Here is a 19153-nt window from a genome sequence, read left to right on the forward strand (position 1 = left end):
GTGCTGTTTCTTGACCAAAAAAGGTAGTTTCCAGTTCATTTGTGGCAAATATTTATTTTTCCTTTAAACAAAATTAAATGCCATATTTCTTTCTTTCTTTCTTTAGGGAGATTGTTCATGGGGGCACACTCTTTAAGAAAAAAATAGTTCGGGTAGAGCTTGTGTTTCTGCATCTTAAGCATACTATGTGTTGAACAGAGTAGATCTAGAAGACAAACAACCGGTACAGAGGTAGCAGCACAATTTTGTGATGAAGCACTTCCACAATAGCAACTTCAAGCAATTTGAACTTCACAGAATCCACAAAAACACTCCTGTTTAAGATGTACTTTGCAATAACAACATCAAGCTTTTTTCTTTTCCCTTCCAACCTACTACAAGAATAGAAATCCTAGTTTTCCTTAGCTAGGACCTAACCTCAGTCCTGCTGATCCACTTTTAGTTACCAAAGCCACAGAGCAAGGTGAGCATCCAAGTTCTCAGGTGGAGTCAGTGCAGATGATAGTCTCTAACAAAAATAATCATCAAGAGTCCACTTTGCTAGAAACACAGCTGTGACAGCATTTGCTTCACTGGAGGAAGGAAAATTCAGTTGCAGATCTTGCCCATGGCTGAAGAAAAATTTTTTTCTTTTTTTTTTTGTCCTCCCTGGAAAATGTTTGCATTTATAAAGCAGGAAAATTGGGAGCTTTAAAACGTAATTTTAATGGTATCAGCTCATAATTTCTAGTAAGGGAGAAAGTTTCACAGCTCAAAGATGAGGCAGACAATTTCATACATTTAGCATTAATTCAGAAGGGGTTAGGGATCTCTGACAGCAAAGACAGTGCTTGCTGTGGACTAAGGTTGCTTCAACCAAAATTACATAGGAATATATATACTAAAAAAATAACCTTTCAGAATTAAAGACAAATATGAGTTACATGTAGTCTATGTAGCTAAATCCATTTTTTACTTTGGAATTAGATGCCTGTTTTTGTGGTAATCCAGTCACGGAAATAAGTCACTCGTGTGTAAACTCCAGGTTTATTTGGCTTGGCACATTCATCTCCCCAGCTCACTATTCCCACGAGGTACCACATCAGTCTAGAGTCTGGAGTAACCAGTGGTCCCCCAGAGTCCCCCTAGAAAAAGAGGAGGGGGAAAAATATTTAATTGATCAGAAGAGAAAATACAATTCTCTCCATAAACAGAAGGGTCTATCCTATAAGAGAAGTTAACAAGCAGTATTTCAAGAGCAGCCATTTGTGCAGAATCCAGGGTGTTTCTGAAACTTGAGTCAGAAGTCTGTGGCATTTTCCTGTTGCCAGGGGAACTCCTGACCTCTCTTTTGGTAAAAAACCTAACAAAAAGATTCTGTTCTGTTTTGTGGTACACTTCTTCCCACCTGCCTTGTCTTCCTCATACAGAGTACGGAAACACCAGTAGAGGCAGCAATCTAAGACAGCAGGAACCCTTTTTAAACAGGTTTTAATAGCAATTGGTATTAAAATAAATAATTTTAGTCACTTTCAGCAATAATGTTTCAAAAAGGAGCTTAGAGCTTCTCTTTGTTTGGAGCTTTCATCAAGGACTTGGTCTTCTAGTTAGATAGTATCTTCTTAAGGTATATCCACTTTCAAAACCTCAGTTCTGATACTGCTAATAGCCATGGTAATAATAGTTAAACTGGAAACTTTACAGACTGAGAGGCAGTCCTTGCACAACAGACCAAATTTCCCAACTTTCACCAAAATTATCTACTGAACAAAACAGCAGTTGCACCCTTCTGCTTAGGTCTTTTCAGTGCTGAGCCAGGAGCAGAGGAATGAGCTTTCCGGGCTTATTCTGCAGGGAATTGGTCTTTGGGCAAAAGTCTGTAGCACTGGGATTAAGGGAAGAGTCTGTATTGAACCAGCACTTTAGGAATACAATCTTTAAAAATAACATAAGTAGAAATTATGTTTTTAAAAGCTATCACTATGGAAGTATTTTTCTTTGAACATAAGCATTTCCTTGCAACATTTGCAAACCTGCAGCATGCATGTTTCCTTCCCATTCTTGTACACCTACCTTCCTTACAGTTATCTTTGTTTCAGACAGTTTTTCTATCTTTGTTTCAGACAGTTTTCCTTTCACTGAGCCAAGTCTGTTACCAAAGATCACCTTGTAACAGATCTGTTATGATATGATCCTGTCCAGAATTTAATTTCAGTGACAGTGCATTTTTGCTAGTACCTTAACATTCTTAACCTTCTTCTTTCTCATCTCTACAGATGTCTGGTGTTAGCTACTTGAGACATTTAATTTTTAGCTCATAATTAATAAAACAGCATTTAGTGCTAAATGATGTGTACTAAATGCTATTTCACTTTACAACTAAATTCCTGTTTGAATGGAGCCTATTTAAAGGACTAATACACTGTCCATTAAGATTTGGTCCACCAGATACTGCAGTCAGCATTAAAATAGTTTTCCTTTCTAATTTTCAGCTACAATTACCTGACAGGCATCTACTCCTCCTTCCAAGTATCCTGCACACAACATCCTGGGTGTTATGTCCCCATCATACACTTCTTCTCTGTTGCAAGTGTCTGAGTCAATAAGTTTCACTGTTGCCTCCTGAAGAGCATTTGGGGCTGGACCTGAGAGAAAATACAATTTGGGTATTTATCAACTTAATTACTTTGTAGTAGTTAATATACAGGAAGAGTGTTTAATGTCCTCTTATGGAGGACCAGCTTGACTTGGTTTATTGTGGAGGTTTTGCTTGTTGATCTGCCTAGGTCAGGCCCTTAAGGAGAATGTATATAGAATCATAGACTCACCTAGGAACTGTACCATTAAGACTGAAGTAATGGTCACATGCTACATAGTGCCTTAAGTGTAAAGCCATCTATTTTACACATGTTCCATATAACACAAATTCCATGTTCCATGGAACACAAATTACCTAGCAATTTGAGCAGATGATACCAAATGGAGACATCTTTATTCCATTGTTAAATCTACTTCATGTGGCCTGGTAAGAGTGGAAACTTGGTTAATTCACAGCTCACTCTGAACATTTACCTGAAAGCTCACAGAGTTATCTGTAGCTTGCTTCTAGTGCTGGCAAAATAGATTTTTTGGTGCTATATAAACACGTGCATGGCTGACTACCTGTCTTAAGAATTTACAATATGAAATAGAAAGGCTGGGAAAACAGAACAATCTTCTTTTTTTTTTTTTTTTTTTTGCTCTATGCATTTTAGTTTTAGAACAAGAAACTGATGCCTACAAATAAACAAACCTATTGCAAACATTAGGCTTGGTGTCATGTCACATGTGGCTGCAGAAGTGATATCAGTTCACTCAGAGCTGCTGTTTATGGACCATACAAGTCACCTGGCAAACTCGGGACTCACCATCATTGGTGAGAGCGCCCCAGCCTGTGATGACAGCATAAATATTGTAGGGAAAAGTTTGAGATGGCTCTGGCAGACAGACACGATGTATGCTGCTTGTGAACTCAACTCGTTTGGAGAGCTGCACAAGTGCAATGTCATAGTCATGTTCTGGGTAGAGGTACTTCTCATGGATAATAATTGTCTTGACTGATCGCTTCAAGCTTGGTGGCTTCAAAAGAGCTCCAAAAGTAGCAGTCCACTTCTGAGGGTGAGTCATACTGAAAAAGGTAAGAGTGCTGTAAGTATTTTGCTGTAAATATGTGTTTGAGTCTTTAAATTTGCAGAATACCTTTACTGTAATTCTCCTTCAAGCCAGCTCCCTACTAGATAGTTATGGCATCCATCACTTTCCATAACAGAACTGTGGGCTGCTGCTAGAAGAGGGTGCTGCTGCATTCCCTCCTCAGACAAGGTTTTGTACTCCTCCCCTGCTCCTTGTCCCTGATCTAACCATTGTATGGCCATAGGGTATCATCAAATCCAAAAGCTCTTCTGCTGTAAACTTTTCATTCCCCTTATTCTTTATGTACATTGATAATCTGTTCAATCAACTGTTCCATCTTAAAATACCTTGCAGCTTCAAAATTGCTGTGCTTTAAACAAAAAATGCTGGGAGTGCCTGGCTGAAAAGAGGGGCAGGAACATGGGATGGTAACTGCTGGTATCAGTCTGCAATGGCAGGAACTCCATTGTAACACGAAGGCATACATTTAAAAAATGTAAAGTATAACAGGAAATAAATACTCCACCATTTCACTCACCTTACCTTTTCTGCACTTCTTTGGTCAGTATGCCAAGTGACTATTGATTTTCACTGATAAAATTGCCAGTTCTGCTCCCGAGGGCCAGTGTTTAATTTGTCATTGAAACATCCAGCTGATGGGCCTACTTAACCCTGACTTTTCCAAAATTCTTTCTCTGGGAAAGAGTTAGGGGTGTTGTGCAAAGCTGGAAAGCCACACAACTTGATACAGAAAGGGCAAATTCTGCTGTAAATTCTAAGATAGGAACTTACTCTCTGAAGCAGTGAGCTGCAGACACCAGCCATGTGTTGCTGATGAGTGTTGCACCACAGCGATGGATGTTATTGTACTGCAAACTGGCCTGCCATGGCCAATCCCCGGTCTCTGCAGAGGACAAACCACCAACAATTCGCAGCGATGAAGATTTTGCCATTGACTTGACTGATCTATTCTGCCGTAACCCACAGACTGTCAGAAAGGACAAAGAGAGTATTAGCTATTCTTCTGTTTAGTAAATCCTATGTTCTGTAAAAATGTATTGTCATCAACAAGAAAACATACCTTCCACCAGCACCAACCCCCCCCAAAAGAAAATATTAGAGCTGCTCATGCACAATCCATGTCTTAGAAGCCTAAATGAACAACTAACTATCATGGAAAGCCATGATGGTCAAACATTCAGGCTTAGGTGTGTGAGCAGCCTGACTCAGAAATCAAAACCTTCACTACACACCCAAGACAATTCCCAAATAGAGGCATTGCCAACTTCTTTAATGTCCCAGGTAATTTCTCATTAGGATAAAATGTGAAAAAGGCAAAACCTAAAATGGGAATGATCCAAGTCATAGAGTTTTACCATGCATGCATGCAGATTACATCAGCAAGATGTCACCTGGAACCAGGCAACTGATCACTGCAGTCTGCAAGTAAATCTGGAGAGGCACTTCTAGCAAAGAGCATCACACTACTCCAACCAGAGATTACAAAAGGCATGGATACATCTAGCATGGTATGCATCCATGACACAAAATAAGCATTTTTATCCAAACCCAGAGAGAAATTGAAATATCCATAGTTTCAGTTATTAAACTCAGGATACTCAGCTATTAAACTCAGGAGCAGCTGAAGTTCCTGCATAGATTTAGAGACTTCCTCAATGAACAGACCTACTTCAGCCATCTTCTTCCATCCAAACAGCATCAACTCCATCCTACCTGGACCAAGACCCACTAGTTTTCATCCAGATCCCAGCTTCAGCTAGACATTAGGAAGGTTGACACACAGGACTATCCCAATTCATTGAAAAAGAGACAGAGATGAGAATTATTTGCATAGTGGCCATACAATCCAAACCGTTGCTGCACAGCTTGTCTCCCAGACAGTGACCCAGGAGGGGGCCAAAGCAGAACCCAGTAATTCATGACTGAGGAGCTGCCAGCCCCAGGGCCCTTGAAGTCCTCAGAAGTGAAAAACTGGAGCCACAGAGAATGTTATCTGATCCCTTTTCTCCTAGGATCTGCACAACATTATGTTAACAGTACTTCATGGTCAAAAGTGGCAGGAATACCACAGCAGACAGAAAGCTGTTCATAAATTTAGAAGAAGGAAAAGTTACACCACATTGAGAAGTTCATTGGCTCAGTGCAGAGTGTGCTCTCTTTTGAAATTTAAAACCACAATGAAGGAAATCAGTGAAATCTAAATCTACATGTCCAAAGGTTTTGTGTAAAAGACAAACTTCAGAATATACCATAGTTCATAAGACTGTCTGAAAGAACATTTTTTTCCTCCTGAAGGCTCTTTGTAATCCTCAGAAACTGGTCCTAAATCTGCACAATCCTATCAACTACCTGAACAGTCAATGTTCACAACACAGAAGAAAAATTCAGTTCCATTAGTGTCTCAGAACACCAGCACCTACATCAGACCAAAAAGAGATGTAATTTAATCTTCCATTGTTTGACAGCTTATTACTAAGGAACTCATCAAACCTTCTCAGAGTTAAAAGAAACACAACTTGTAAGCAAAGATAGCTTTTATGACTGTTTTATCTCCAAGCGAGCTGACTTCTTTCTCTGAAAACTAAAAAAAAAAAAATCTCTGAAACAAGGTACCTCTATCTAACCCCTACAGCAATGAGTTGAGAAGACCAGTCACATTTCCATATATTTCCATGAGGAACAATTTCATGCTGTCAGCCATTCCAAATTCCAGAACATTTTGATTATAATCATAGGCTGATGTACCTTCTATACATTTCCTTGTGGTACCTCTCTCCTTCCAATGCATGCTAAAGAAAATGACATATTCCAAATTTCTGAGAGTACAAGGTCACATTCATTAGACAGAAGGATGGGAAAAGGCTCTTAAGAGCCAGGAAAAGTGCACAGTGACTCTTAACACTAACTAAAAAAGTTGGAGATGATATTCCTGATGCTTAAAAAAAGCCTCACTTACTGTCATTGAAGATGGCTTCTGCTCTTATTGGCTCCACATCTGAAACAAACAAACAAACAAACAAACAAACAAACAAACAAATAAACAGTCAGGGTAAGGCCAGGCCAGCACAGACAAGGTGTCCCATCCTCATGGTATCCCTCCCAACAGCTATTTGAGTACAGGTCCCACAGGAGGCATGGCTGAGGGGACTGCTAGAGATAGCAGGGTAGCTCATATGTGATCATGTTGATGTTCTGGCTGTTGCCCTCCTCTGCAGTCAGTATTGTCTGAGGACCAGGAACTCATCCTGCCCTTCCTGCTGGCCCCCGGTGTTTCTGGAGGGGAGTACAGACAAAACAAGTCTTGTATTACTCAAGATCTACAATTTTGTTGGGGAGAAATTTTTATGGTGGTAATTTTTCACCTCCTATTTTGCAAAAATAGGAGCATCAAAAAATCAATAGTCCACATATTACACTCAAGAGAGGTCTAGAGGAGATCTTGTAGTCTGTCTGTACGCTCTTCAAGATCAGAAGCTACTCACTTCAGCAATGGAAGCTTAAAATAGCAGTGGCTCACTCTTCTTTCTCCTATCTTATTGGTACACTATTAATACTAAAATAGATAGTTCATAGCAACTTACTGCATGGCACAGCGGGTTCTAACAATGCATTCCCTCCTTTAACATGCATGTTGTATGTTTATTGAAAGTATGGCATGCTCATGCTGACAATAAGAAGCATTGGCTCAAGGTTTAAATCTATCCCTTTTCATCCAGAATGCTGTTTTTCACAAGAGCTACCACTGTAGCGTCCAACATTCAAAACATTTTTTAAAATAATACTGATTTTTTAAAAAATCACAATTTCAATACGGTTTTTTAATTTTATAGTGATTCTATACTAGTGTCAACAACTTTGTATTTTGTGCCTGGATAGGCTTTCTCAGCAGATCCCTACTCTTATCCACTTCCTTCATTTCTCTTCACTGCAACACAGAATGAATGGTATCCGAGTTTTGAGCCAAACCCACACCAAGTCAGGAGGAGTCTCTTTTGAATGCAAAGGGCTCTGGCTCACACTTGTCACCTGTTGGGTTTGTATCACATGTGTTTTGCTTGTAGGCTTGACACTCCCTCAGGTATGCAGGGTAAATTGTCTCTTTGCAATCCACCAGTACCAGACGTGTGCTCACTCATTTCTTAATGTGACACTAAGCAGATTATGATAGAAAAAAAGGAAACAAGCAGAATTCCCGCATATGTGCAGCTTGTCTTCAGGGAATGTTACAAACCAAAGGCATGCGTGCTGGGGCTGCCATATGTGCATGCAACCACTGCTTTATTTTATAAGGATGGAAGGTGAGTTAAAATTGGACATTTATATAGCAACACAGTCTATTCACTACAGAAGGAACTGAAGTCTTATTCACTATAAACAGGAACTGTTCACATGATGAAGATAATTACATTTCAGTGGTGGGCAAGACACAACTTCTAAGGTCCTCTTTCAAATACAAATGCTGACCTGTACTTTCCCAATTCATATGCAAAAAGGAGGAAAACACTAAATGTATACGTACTATTGCATTTCAGTAACACTAGTTGCATTCTGTGAATTTCCATGGATAATATGGTTGGTTGTCACCTAGAACCCTTAGATCAAAATGGAATAATACCACAAAGCAACAGCCAGGTCAGCAGAGGGATTCAGCACTGGTGTAAACATTACTGTTTGCTAAATGTACTAAGGATTTGGCCACTTCCTCTGCATATTAATATTGGCCAGAAGTGCTTTGAAAAGTCTGGCCCTACTTGTTTCTTTCAACTATGATGAGCATCCAGTGTTTTCCTAGAAATTCATACAGCCTTCAGAACCAGTTCATCATTTGAGTCATATCAATACTTTATATCTTGAAACTGTTAAGAAACCAACAAATGTAATTCACAATGAAAGAGGACCTTTTGCCTTTAAGTGCAATATTGACTGCAATGTTTTTTAGCTTTTCTCTGGGTGGAGAGACATTTACCTCATAATTCATAATTACAAAGCCTGCAGCCAATTATTATCACTTACATTATGTTGCAAAGCTCATTGAGAAGACAAAAGGAGCAACCAGCTTGTTCAAGTGCAGTGCCGGAAGCAATTCAATTGGCATGTTCCCACTGCATCGAGTTTTGCTGTGAGTCACAGTGCTCTGCAAGGCACCTGTCTATATCTCTGTTTGCCTTTTTATGAGGCACCTAGATAAAAGTACAAACCTCACATAGGCAAAATTTTACCCGTTGCTTCCAGTTGGATCAACTTCTATGTAATTGGTGAAACAAGCCTTCCACACACATACTGCCAATCTGTACAGCTTTGAATGTCAGTATATCTTATAATAAATCACTACTATGCAACTGCTATACTCTCCTACCCATCCACTGCTGAAGGAAAAAGGCCAGTGAAACCCTGTTAGCAAATTCAGTGCTCTATTCACTAGGATAGGGTCTCAAATGCAGAGCACATGCATGTGTTTGGAAAACGGAAGTAACTGATTCTATTTTCAGATAAGCTGAGCCCACAGTAGATCCCATCAAAAGCAGGGAGCACCTTGGGTTACATGGTATCACTGAAAATCAGGTTGCTTACTGGTTTACTTTGCTAGGGGCTTGCCTTCATTTGTCACCAGCTTCACATTTTGGCCTATTCAAGAGCACAGATGTTCATATTGTGCCAGCTAACGTGTTGCAAGCCCTGCCTTGAAGCAGTCACTTGTAAGGCACAAGAGAAAATTTTGCTGCCCTGCTCATTTACTAGTTGCCCTAGTTGTTTGCACTACCACGAAAAAGCATCATATAGTAACAATTAAAGTGTCATATCTTGTCCCAACTGCATATGGCTGCAGGAGTTTATGGCCACCTTTAGGAAACCAGTGTTCAAGCTTCTACTGTAAACAAGTTTGACTTGAACCTGCATTGAATACCTGTAAAATGGAGCTTGCTAATGAATTAAAGCTTGCTTAACTTTAATGAAAATGTTTCAATTAATGTTTAAATTAAAATCTCAGCAATCTATTGAAATGCAGCTTAGGGATTCCATCTCTCAGAAGAGGGCTCTGTTCTCCAACTGGATAAGCAATTTTGTTAATATAGTTATTTTACATATTTATTAAACAAAATAAAATACACTTACATTCTTAATTTTTATTAACTTGAATTTACTATTTAAAGTTAATAAAATATCAGTAAAGAACCTTTATACTCCTCAACACATGTGTTTGAGCAAACATAGAAGGAAATGCTCATAGTTAACTGCAGAGTTAACATCTTATCTGTGAAAGGTTCAGAGGTTCCTGTGGAAAAATGTGCTCACTTTGCTGCATCTCTAAATAATGTCAGTGTCACTGCATCAGAGGAATCAGTCTTGCTACCTCATTTCATTTTATCCACAGAGTTCAGTGTTTACATTAAAAGGAAAAGATCAGATAGACCTCTGTGACATAAGTGTATATTGACATAGTACAAGCAAGGCAAGCAAATTAATTATTAGAGGATATTATGCATTTTCAGCATAAAAAGTGCCAGAGATGGCTGCAAAATTAAAGATGATAAATGCTTTAAAAATCTGATGCAGTTTTACCCAGTTACATAATTTTTCACAGGTGTTGATTTATAAAAAAAATTATTTTCTTTATAGGTTTCTACCCTATAGATTTTCTAGATCTGAAAACATAACTTCTAGTCTTAAAAGCAAACTGCATGTTCCATCCTCTACTATAACAAGTTCCGACATCTTGCTTGTCTAGGATGTTTTTTCACACAGAGAAGGTAAGGTAGAGATTATCTTAAAAGGGATATGAATGGAGGAAAGGATTGTAAACAAAAATAAGAAAGATTATGTGCTTCAATATTCATAACACATTCTTGGAAATGCATTTGAAGCACAGCTTTGGGAAATGCACCAGGGAACAGAGAAAGCATTTTTCCCACTGTCCTTTGCCACATTTTAGTAACAACTTTCTTGAAAGGAGAGAGAATTACAAAATTCTCAGCTACAACAGAAACAGGGGCCTCACCCAGTGTTATGCAGGGTAACAACTGTGCATGCAGACAAAAAGAGGGTCACTGGCCGGTTTAAGTAGGTCACCAAACTGGGCAGCTCAGAGGAATGTCACAGAGTGCATGTCCTGCAGTGTAGACAGAGGTGGGGATAATAGTTCTATTCTAATGCTCTTTAATTACAGTAAAGACCATAAAGGTCTGAAGTACTGGAGGAAATGGGAAAGTGAGCAGCAGATTCAGTCATATTCCAAAAACCGTACCTAAAAGGAACTGCAGGAGTTTCCTGAAAGATGGCAAAACATAAGCTTTGGGTTCAGCAGGAAAGGCATGCTCTTGTGTGGTTACATAGTCCATACATCCTAAAATGTCTCTCCACTAATCTTCCAATATTCTCACTGCTCTCTCAACGGTAATTACCTCTCGAGATTTGTGCACTCTTGGAGAAGTAGCAAGACATGGCTTAGATACAGATGATGCAATTCTCATTCTTTCAACAGAGTAGAGTAACCTGATAGAGACACAACAACTGCTTTGTGCCTCTAATTGTGCTGTCACCCATCTGTTCCCTTCCTGCTGATGTTCACTTTACCTATCCTCACATTTATGACTTCCTCCACTGTCTCTATCAATATCTTAATCCTGTCCATGAGGCAGACATAGGTCCATACTTCACAGTGTACTTCAACTCCATCTGTCTGTCCTGCGGCCGAGGAGGGATCTGCTATGTACCAGTTCTGCAGCAGGTATCCAAACAGATACGATTTTTACCTTTACTTTTCTTCCTGACTTACACTCATGCCCTGGCTGCAATCAATGTTTTACTACAGTAAAGGGAGCCCAAATTGCTCTCAACCTCTGTAGACAAGGCAGGGAAAACCAAGGTTTGAGTGAGAAAATCAATTAAATTAATGTATCTGGGTCATAAGAAGGGAGGTCAAGATGACTTTCTAGTTAATTTCTTTATCACAAACATATCCTTGAAAAATACAAATTTTGAAATACCTTTCAGTCCCTCCCATTTCAATCATTATCTCTATACTCTTACTGAAATGTACCACCTTGTGCCAAACTAGTAATCTCAAAGTGGAAGAATATCAGGTTTCCCAATGTACAGATGCATGCTCTGTTCCACTCCCCAGAGAAGCTGTTGTGGCAGATAAAGTGCAAATATCCAGACTGCTCCATACACTATTATACATGGAACATTCCTCATCAACCCTGTCAGACACTCATCTGCATGACTCCCACAGAAGACTCAATAAAGTAAGGATCTGTCTGCCAGGTTCTGTACTTTGTAATTATTAGGAGCATTAGCAAGCCCCAGATTCCAGATAAATAGAAACAATAACAGTTGGTTTGTTGATCAAAACCAATTCATGACTCATTATTCATGGTCAAAACCTTTGGGTCTGCAACAGGTGGGAATACTTCCTACTCACCTTTGAACAGTGCCAGTCATCTTGCAACCAGTTGCTTTCTGATGTCAGAAGTACATTCCCAAAAATACATTTTGGGATATTTCCAACCTACTTGACAAAGGAAAATAATCTGGCAAGCTGCTCTATGCTTTACTTAATACAAATCCAGATTGTCAGGTGACTCTACTTCTAACCAAGAAACCCTCAGGAAAATGAATCAGCCTTATAGGAGAACTCTTTGTTGCCAGAACTATACAGAAGGCAAACTGCAACACCTTTTTTCAGTGCCAGTGGAAGAGCAAGTCCTAACACGGGTGTTTCCAGGCCATCTGACACATTGATATCTCACTTTGATTGCCCTTGCACTGCTCTTCAGGGAAGGTAGGAATTAGTTTGCTTAATTCTTCACTGAAAAATTATTTGGGCTTCTAGTCGGGTTTGTACACAAGTGCAGAGAATTCTATCAGTTCTTATTTTCTATCAAAATCAGAGGGAATGTCTGGATGTAAACCATCCTTGACCAGGAGACTCTGAAGTCTGGATAAATAGGAAAGCAGGAACTTCAGTAATAATACATTTGAAGGTACCCTGACAAAAAAAGTATTTTTGCAGTCCTATGTAAAGAACATCTACAGTTTAGTGACAGACAAACCAGAGACAGTATTATGCTATTTTCCTTGAAGTTTTGCATATTTTCTATATTCTCACATATGTATGATCAAGCTTCTCTCGGTTTTACAAAAAAAAATTAACGAAGAAAATATTGTCAGATTAGACTTTATGCCCTCTTTATTCCCAATCCTCAGAAACGCAGAGGCAAAGCAAGTTCTACCCCTGGTCTGGCAGACTCTTTAGTGTTGTAGTGCTGTCCTGAACTGCAGCTGGAAGATCCCAAGTGTAGCACCCAATTTGGAGGAGTCTGTTGGAGCTGATTCTCAAGGCAAATACTTGTGAGTGAAGCATGGTATTGAACAACAAGGTGATAATTTCGGGGGAGGAAGATTTGAGGAGGTTCCCTTTATCAGACTTCTCCTAGCATGTGATATAAATAAGTGCCTGACCTGGATTTGTTCAACTAGTGAGCTACACTTAGCTAAACTGAGCTATATCGTGGCCCTTAATTAGAATATTTTGATAACGTGGTTACAAAGAACAGGTTAATGATTTTTTACAAGCCATTATGAAAATGTCATTCTGATAATGCCTTAGGATGAATAATGATTCCAGTTCGCAAAAAGGTACAATGAAGCAAGATTCAGAAAGCTGCAGAGCATAGACAAAATCTAGGACTTCTCAGGTTTCCCTGGTTTAAATACTAATGGTGGACAAGATATTTCAGGAGAGAAGAGAAAAGTAGAAAATGCAAAATCTAGATTCTTCTCTGAACCTCTAGGACCTGTTGAAAATTGCCACTTCTCCCTGGTGTGAGGAATAAGTTTTATAAATTGAGACCAGTATCTCCTCTAAAAGCACAGGAAATTCTCCTTTCTATACTCTTCTCCTGAGTCAACCTGAAATGGCAATACCCTTCAGGAGCTGGCCTAAGTTTCATACCACTGCTGAAATCCTATTAGCAAAGAAAGATCAGATAAAATTTTTTGGACAGCCTTTTATTGTTGTCTCTTAGAAATGCCAAGATATTGTTTATGTTCCTTTGTGTCAGTTGTAGCACTTGCAAAATACTAGTCCTGTAATGAGTAGCTGACCTGTGTAGTCAGTGCTTTAGGATTAGGCTGGGAGAGCCAAGAAAAGCAACACAGTCTGTCACACAACTTCGATAAAGTAATACAGATGCCATCTGTTAATGAGACTATTTAATGAAAACATTGCAATTCAATTGTATTAGCCAATTTTTTAATTAGCTATTAGTGCGTTACTGTAACAATCCTGGTGCAGTTCAAGGTCAACTAAAACAGTTTGGAGTCACTTCCCACATTTACCAGACTGAATAAAAGCAGCTTGACTTGATCACAGTCCTCTTTTAACAATAATTGTTGTACTCTTTCCAATTTTATTCTTTATGTAAAGCATCAAATTAAACTGAAGATTCAAAATTCACTAACCCATGGTGCAACTGTGTAAACAAAAACAAAACTCTTTGAATCTCTCTCTCATGACCACACACTATGTTTATCCGGGAGAATTTACATGTGCACTTTGTTGAACAGGAACTACTGGCATATAAACAACACTGCAGGGAAATGGTGATTATTTGCCCAGAGGGATGTCACATATCATCCTGAGCCATTCCAAAGGGAAAGGCTGGTTGGCCCATCAAGAAACAATGGGGGTGTGACAGCTCATATTTGAGTTTCATTGCATTACCACAATGCAAATATGTGCCCAGTTCAAGCACCAAGAGGAAGAATAAGAAGTTACTTCTGCTCATTTCTGAGTGGGAGGAAGCCTGGATCCATCCAGCATGGAATCTGGCCCAGGTTTCTTGTTCTCTAAATACGGCTGTCTAACCTCTGCAGATTTCTGCTGGTTCAAGTAATCTAGTGTGGAATAGCAAGCAGCAAGCACCCACCCTATTACTGTACTGTCACCCTTGCACTTAGGAGGAAGCAAAACAAATGCCAAACAAACTGCAAAAACAAATGGAGCAAGTATGTGTCCCTACCTATCAACCAGCAACCCATTCTTGAAAAGTCTAACACCCAGAAAAATTGCTGACTATATGTAACTGAAGCCAAGACAGAGACAAGATTCCAAGCCTCCACAAAAATTCTGTAGCAGAACTGAAGCGTAGAAGATAGTGCAGTTAATGTTCATATCCTTCAGATTCATGTCTGCTTTGTGAAGAAGGGGATTGAATCCCTAGCTGAGAAGTCATGTAGATAAGAACATTATGCCTTTCTTTCCCTTTTCTCTGAGGAATTTGCAAGGATTTTGATCCTCCCAACAAATATTATTTTTTCAGTGCAGTGGTTCTTTCTCTTTGTCATCTAAGTATACTTCTTGCACTTTCAGGCTCCATGACAGTAACATAAAGTTGGTACTGCAGTTTGGAGAAAGGCTGAAGCTGTACTGGGAAACCACAATGTAACTGCTCCCATTTATCCATATTTAAGATTTTTTTAAAGACTTAGGGGCATTTGCTGCTGATTTTGGTCTAACTTAAGGAGCACAAAAGACTCATTCAGACACAGTAACGTCAAAAGCTGTCATTGAAAAGGAAAAAACAAGTCCCATCAATTAGGAAATGGAAAGAATTACTTTTAAAAGAAATGTAATATACTTACTTGAGATGGTTGAAGATCGGACATTTATTCGCAGAGGTCCTGTGTATTTTTTCAGGCCCCTCCGTAAGATCTTTCCAACTCTTTCCCGCAATGCTTCTCTAGAATCCGTAGAGGAGAACCAGAATGTGAGCAAAGCCTCTGCCATCACACCATCAGTATCTGGGCTAAAAACCAATGAAAGAGTCTTGTTACCTTCAGCCTGTTTCTGCATTTCTTAGCTTTTATCTTAGCTTCTCTAGCAATGGCAATGTAACATAAAAGATTAGATACATTTTCAAACATTTGTGAAGGAATTTCCAAAAGAAATCCAAGAATGCTGAATGGTCAAATGCATCATAGTCTAGAAGGCAGAATGCTTTCTGTGAACAAATGACCAGACCAATTTTATAACAGAGTCTGAAAAGCAGTCACTGACTGCATGCCTGAGACAGAAGATAGGAAGGAATGAACCGATTGGATTGCAATGAAAAGCTGGATAAAAGCACTTCAGAAATATGAGGTAATTGTATCTACAAAGACATTTCAACAGCCCTGTACATACACAGAATAAAAATTTACGATATAATCAAAAAGGTACTTGGGCCTTTTTGGAAGATGGAGCGAGACCACACAACGACCACAGCAACCTCCTGGAGAATGTTCCTAAATAACCTCATGATGTGTAACAGTAAATGAAACTTGGCAGCATACCCACAGTCTATTCATTAAAGTCAAAGAGATGGATCACAAAAAGGGCTTTTAACACCTCATTGAAAAGTGCAAGCAGCACACACATTGAGACATACAATTCCACAGCTTTAATGCAAGATTAGAGGAAAGAAAAGGGAGAAAAGTCTTGTAACAAGTTGAATTCATCTGGTAGTAGTATTTATTTTTCCTTAAGGCATCAGATACTGCAAGAGATGAAATGATAGACTACAAACATCAAACTGACTAATCTGGCATAGTAAGTCTTGCTCTGTATTTGCACATGGCTTGTCCCTGGTCATCACAAAAGAAAGGTAAGAGCTTGCACCAGGAACCTTCTTTCTTGTGCCTCCTCCCACCTGAACCAAGAAGCAATGAGACACAAGCCACAATAGATGAAATCACAGTTACTTCATACAGGGGGAGACCTGAAAGCAGGTTGTTCTGTCTTTAGATAGGAAAGGTAAAGAGAAGATCTCCTAGTTATGTCTCATGGTCTTGGAAATTTTTAATTGCATAAAGGAAAAATAGAAGACAGGTAGCTTATACAGAATTCATGCAACCAGGCCTTAATCTTTGAAAGGGACACATACCAAATTGAACCAGACATGCCTGATATCGCCAGTGAAGGGAAAGAAAAGGTCATGTGTTTTAAACACACCAAGGCATGCCAAATGGTTCAGAGGTGAGCAGAAAGACACACTTCTTGCCTCATGGATCTCATAATTGAGACTGAGAAGTCACATGTGAACTTTTCAATAGACTATTTTTTCCATTTGTTCCAACTTCAGTGTGATTGTCACTTCGTTTATTTTCCAGATATTATCTGATCCAACTGTGGGTGTTGCTCTGCATTTCTGAGGTGTTCCCTCACCTCTCCCCCCACTCCTCTTCCTGTGCTATGCCACACTGGAATTACCATATCAACTCTTGCAAGCACACCACACCTCTCGAAACCCTCAGGTAAGTACTGCCCACCTTGATTCACTTATTATATAGCAGAGATACAGAGCCAAGGACACCTAGTCAAGATTAGTATTGTCTTTCTCAGTGAGAAGTGGGCATGATTATTAATGCATTGCTTACACTTACTTTTGAGCCAAAAGATATGCAAAATCCATTCTAAGTAAATTCCCAACCATGTCCCTGCTCAAAAGAACTTGCAGTCTGAGCCCTTGAAGAGGCATAAAAAGTGTATATCTGAAAAAGCAAACAAGCTTTGGAGCATAAAAATCTTGCATCCAACACAGCAAAGATCACAAGTATCTCAGTCTGTCCTTGGGAACGAGAAGTAATGAAAAATATCACTTATCCCTACATATTGGCCTCTAAGATCCCTAAATCACTCTGCCTATGCTTGCAACACTCTAGTCAGTATCAAAAAATATCTTTAAAGCTACATTCCAATAATAATTTGTGTATAACTGGGGATTAAGCTAAGGTAGAGGAAGAGGCAGGATGTCACAAACCATGTAAGAACAAGGAGAAAAAGATTCACAAGGATTAGATGTTTAGATCTTAGTCTTGCAGCTTTCGTCTATGATTATGAAGACATTCAAGGTTTATTTGCAAAGTGATGGGTACTGTCACTCAGAAACAAGATCATAGTACTCCTATAGACAGTTCTATAAAAAGATCATTTTCAGCACTTAAAAATGGTTAAAATCAAATCAAATCAAACATTATGTATTACTGGCAGCTGAACAGACTGTAAAAGAGGAAAAAAGCTTCATATTGTTCAATGATAATCTCAACTATGGGTCTGACCTCTTCATCTCAAAAAAGCAGGAATAGTAGACCTGAAAGATGTATGGAACAGGATGATAAGAAACAGTTTAAATGCAAAGAATGCTGAGCAGACTGGCATTTAAAAAAAAAGTGGATCTTATTGAATACAAGAGAGGAAAGGGATATGATGGGAGGATCCAGTATCAGTAATTGCATGGAGAGGAGTAGTGATAAACTTTTTATCATCTCTTTCAGCACAAGGGCATTGAGTGATCCAAAGAAGGTGGTTCTTCACAAGTATCTCCTTCCTAAAGGACGGAGGTGAATGGATTTCAAGAGTCCAGGAGACAATAGATAAGTCCTTGGAAAATAATGCCACCAAGGGGTGCTAAACAAATCACAACCACTTCAAGAACTCCCAGGTGGTAAATACCTGGAGGCAAGAAGCATAACAAGAAGCAGTTATGATATGTGTGTTGTGCTGCTACTGTTCCCTGGGTGGCTACTTATGCCCATTCTTAGAGCCACAATGATAAGTGGGACTTTCTGAGCCAGCACAGCCTGGTTTTACTTGACAAGCCTAGTGAAAGAGCAATGCTAGAAATGACATCTGCATTACAATGTAAGAAATAGTTTTGAAGATCCTTTTTGGTTTTAGATAGCTTTAGTTATCTCTGCTTTAATAACTAAAGCTTGCTCAAGATCAGAACACAAACTTGTTGGAATGTGGACTGACTGAAAGGTATCTTTTGCATTAAGATCCAAAGGAGAGCAGGGCTCAGAACCAGATTATGCTCAGTTAGGGATTATGCTCTAATTTTATACACAATACACTTTACTGAATCAGATCTAGCTGGGCTTGTTGTACATTTAATTTTATCTCAGCTGTGTGCATTTATGATAATCTCACATACCTCACTCTGATTAAGCGTGAACTGATGTATTTTTTCCTTAAAACGGAATTGTAAAATGTCTTGTCGATCTGTTGAAAAAAGAAAAATATAAGATAACAACAAAAAGGAGGAAAGCAGACATATTGCTGGCAGGTGCATTCAGAAAACAGCATTCAGTTACAAACTCATGGTTTACAGAGCCAAATATATAATGCAGCCCAGCCTCTAGATAACTTTTGCCACAGACCTTTTCTAACAATTTCCTGTTTGACGCCATAAAAAAGCAAGATCATTCTTCTCAATGTCCTATGACTACATCAATGTGCCACTGCAGTGCTGTCTCATCCACTCACAGGTGTCATGAGAAATAGATAAACATCCTTGGAACACACTGCTGCAGTCTTCCTAAAGACTGCCTGCAGAACAGGTACAGTACACTGCGCTCTGCAGTGCACTCAGCCTTTCTTGTAGGGGTCCTTTCTGCCACAGCATTTACCTGTAGCTTTATAGAAATCTATAGCAAAACC

The 19153-nt window shown here is 39.1% G+C and overlaps 1 protein-coding gene across 2 annotated transcripts in view; it reads right to left on the reverse strand.

The window, feature by feature from the left end:
* Positions 1-681: 681 nt before the first annotated feature.
* The window catches only part of LOC106862848 (transmembrane protease serine 11E-like), a 44379-nt gene continuing 25907 nt past the window's right edge, over positions 682-19153 (reverse strand). The window contains exons 6-12 of one of the 2 annotated variants that reach the window (XM_014892071.2): positions 18648-18715; positions 15319-15482; positions 6629-6667; positions 4444-4639; positions 3387-3646; positions 2482-2624; positions 682-1124 (exon numbers count right to left, since the gene is read on the reverse strand). In XM_014892071.2, the coding sequence (XP_014747557.2) occupies positions 963-1124; positions 2482-2624; positions 3387-3646; positions 4444-4639; positions 6629-6667; positions 15319-15482; positions 18648-18715 (1032 nt within the window). In that variant the 3' untranslated portion in view covers positions 682-962. The remainder of the gene's footprint in view (positions 1125-2481; positions 2625-3386; positions 3647-4443; positions 4640-6628; positions 6668-15318; positions 15483-18647; positions 18716-19153) is intronic. The other variant, XR_015803241.1, reaches the window with a different exon arrangement.

This window comes from Sturnus vulgaris, chromosome 4, assembly GCF_052056855.1.
Source record: "Sturnus vulgaris isolate bStuVul1 chromosome 4, bStuVul1.hap1, whole genome shotgun sequence".
Classification (NCBI taxonomy): domain Eukaryota; kingdom Metazoa; phylum Chordata; class Aves; order Passeriformes; family Sturnidae; genus Sturnus; species Sturnus vulgaris.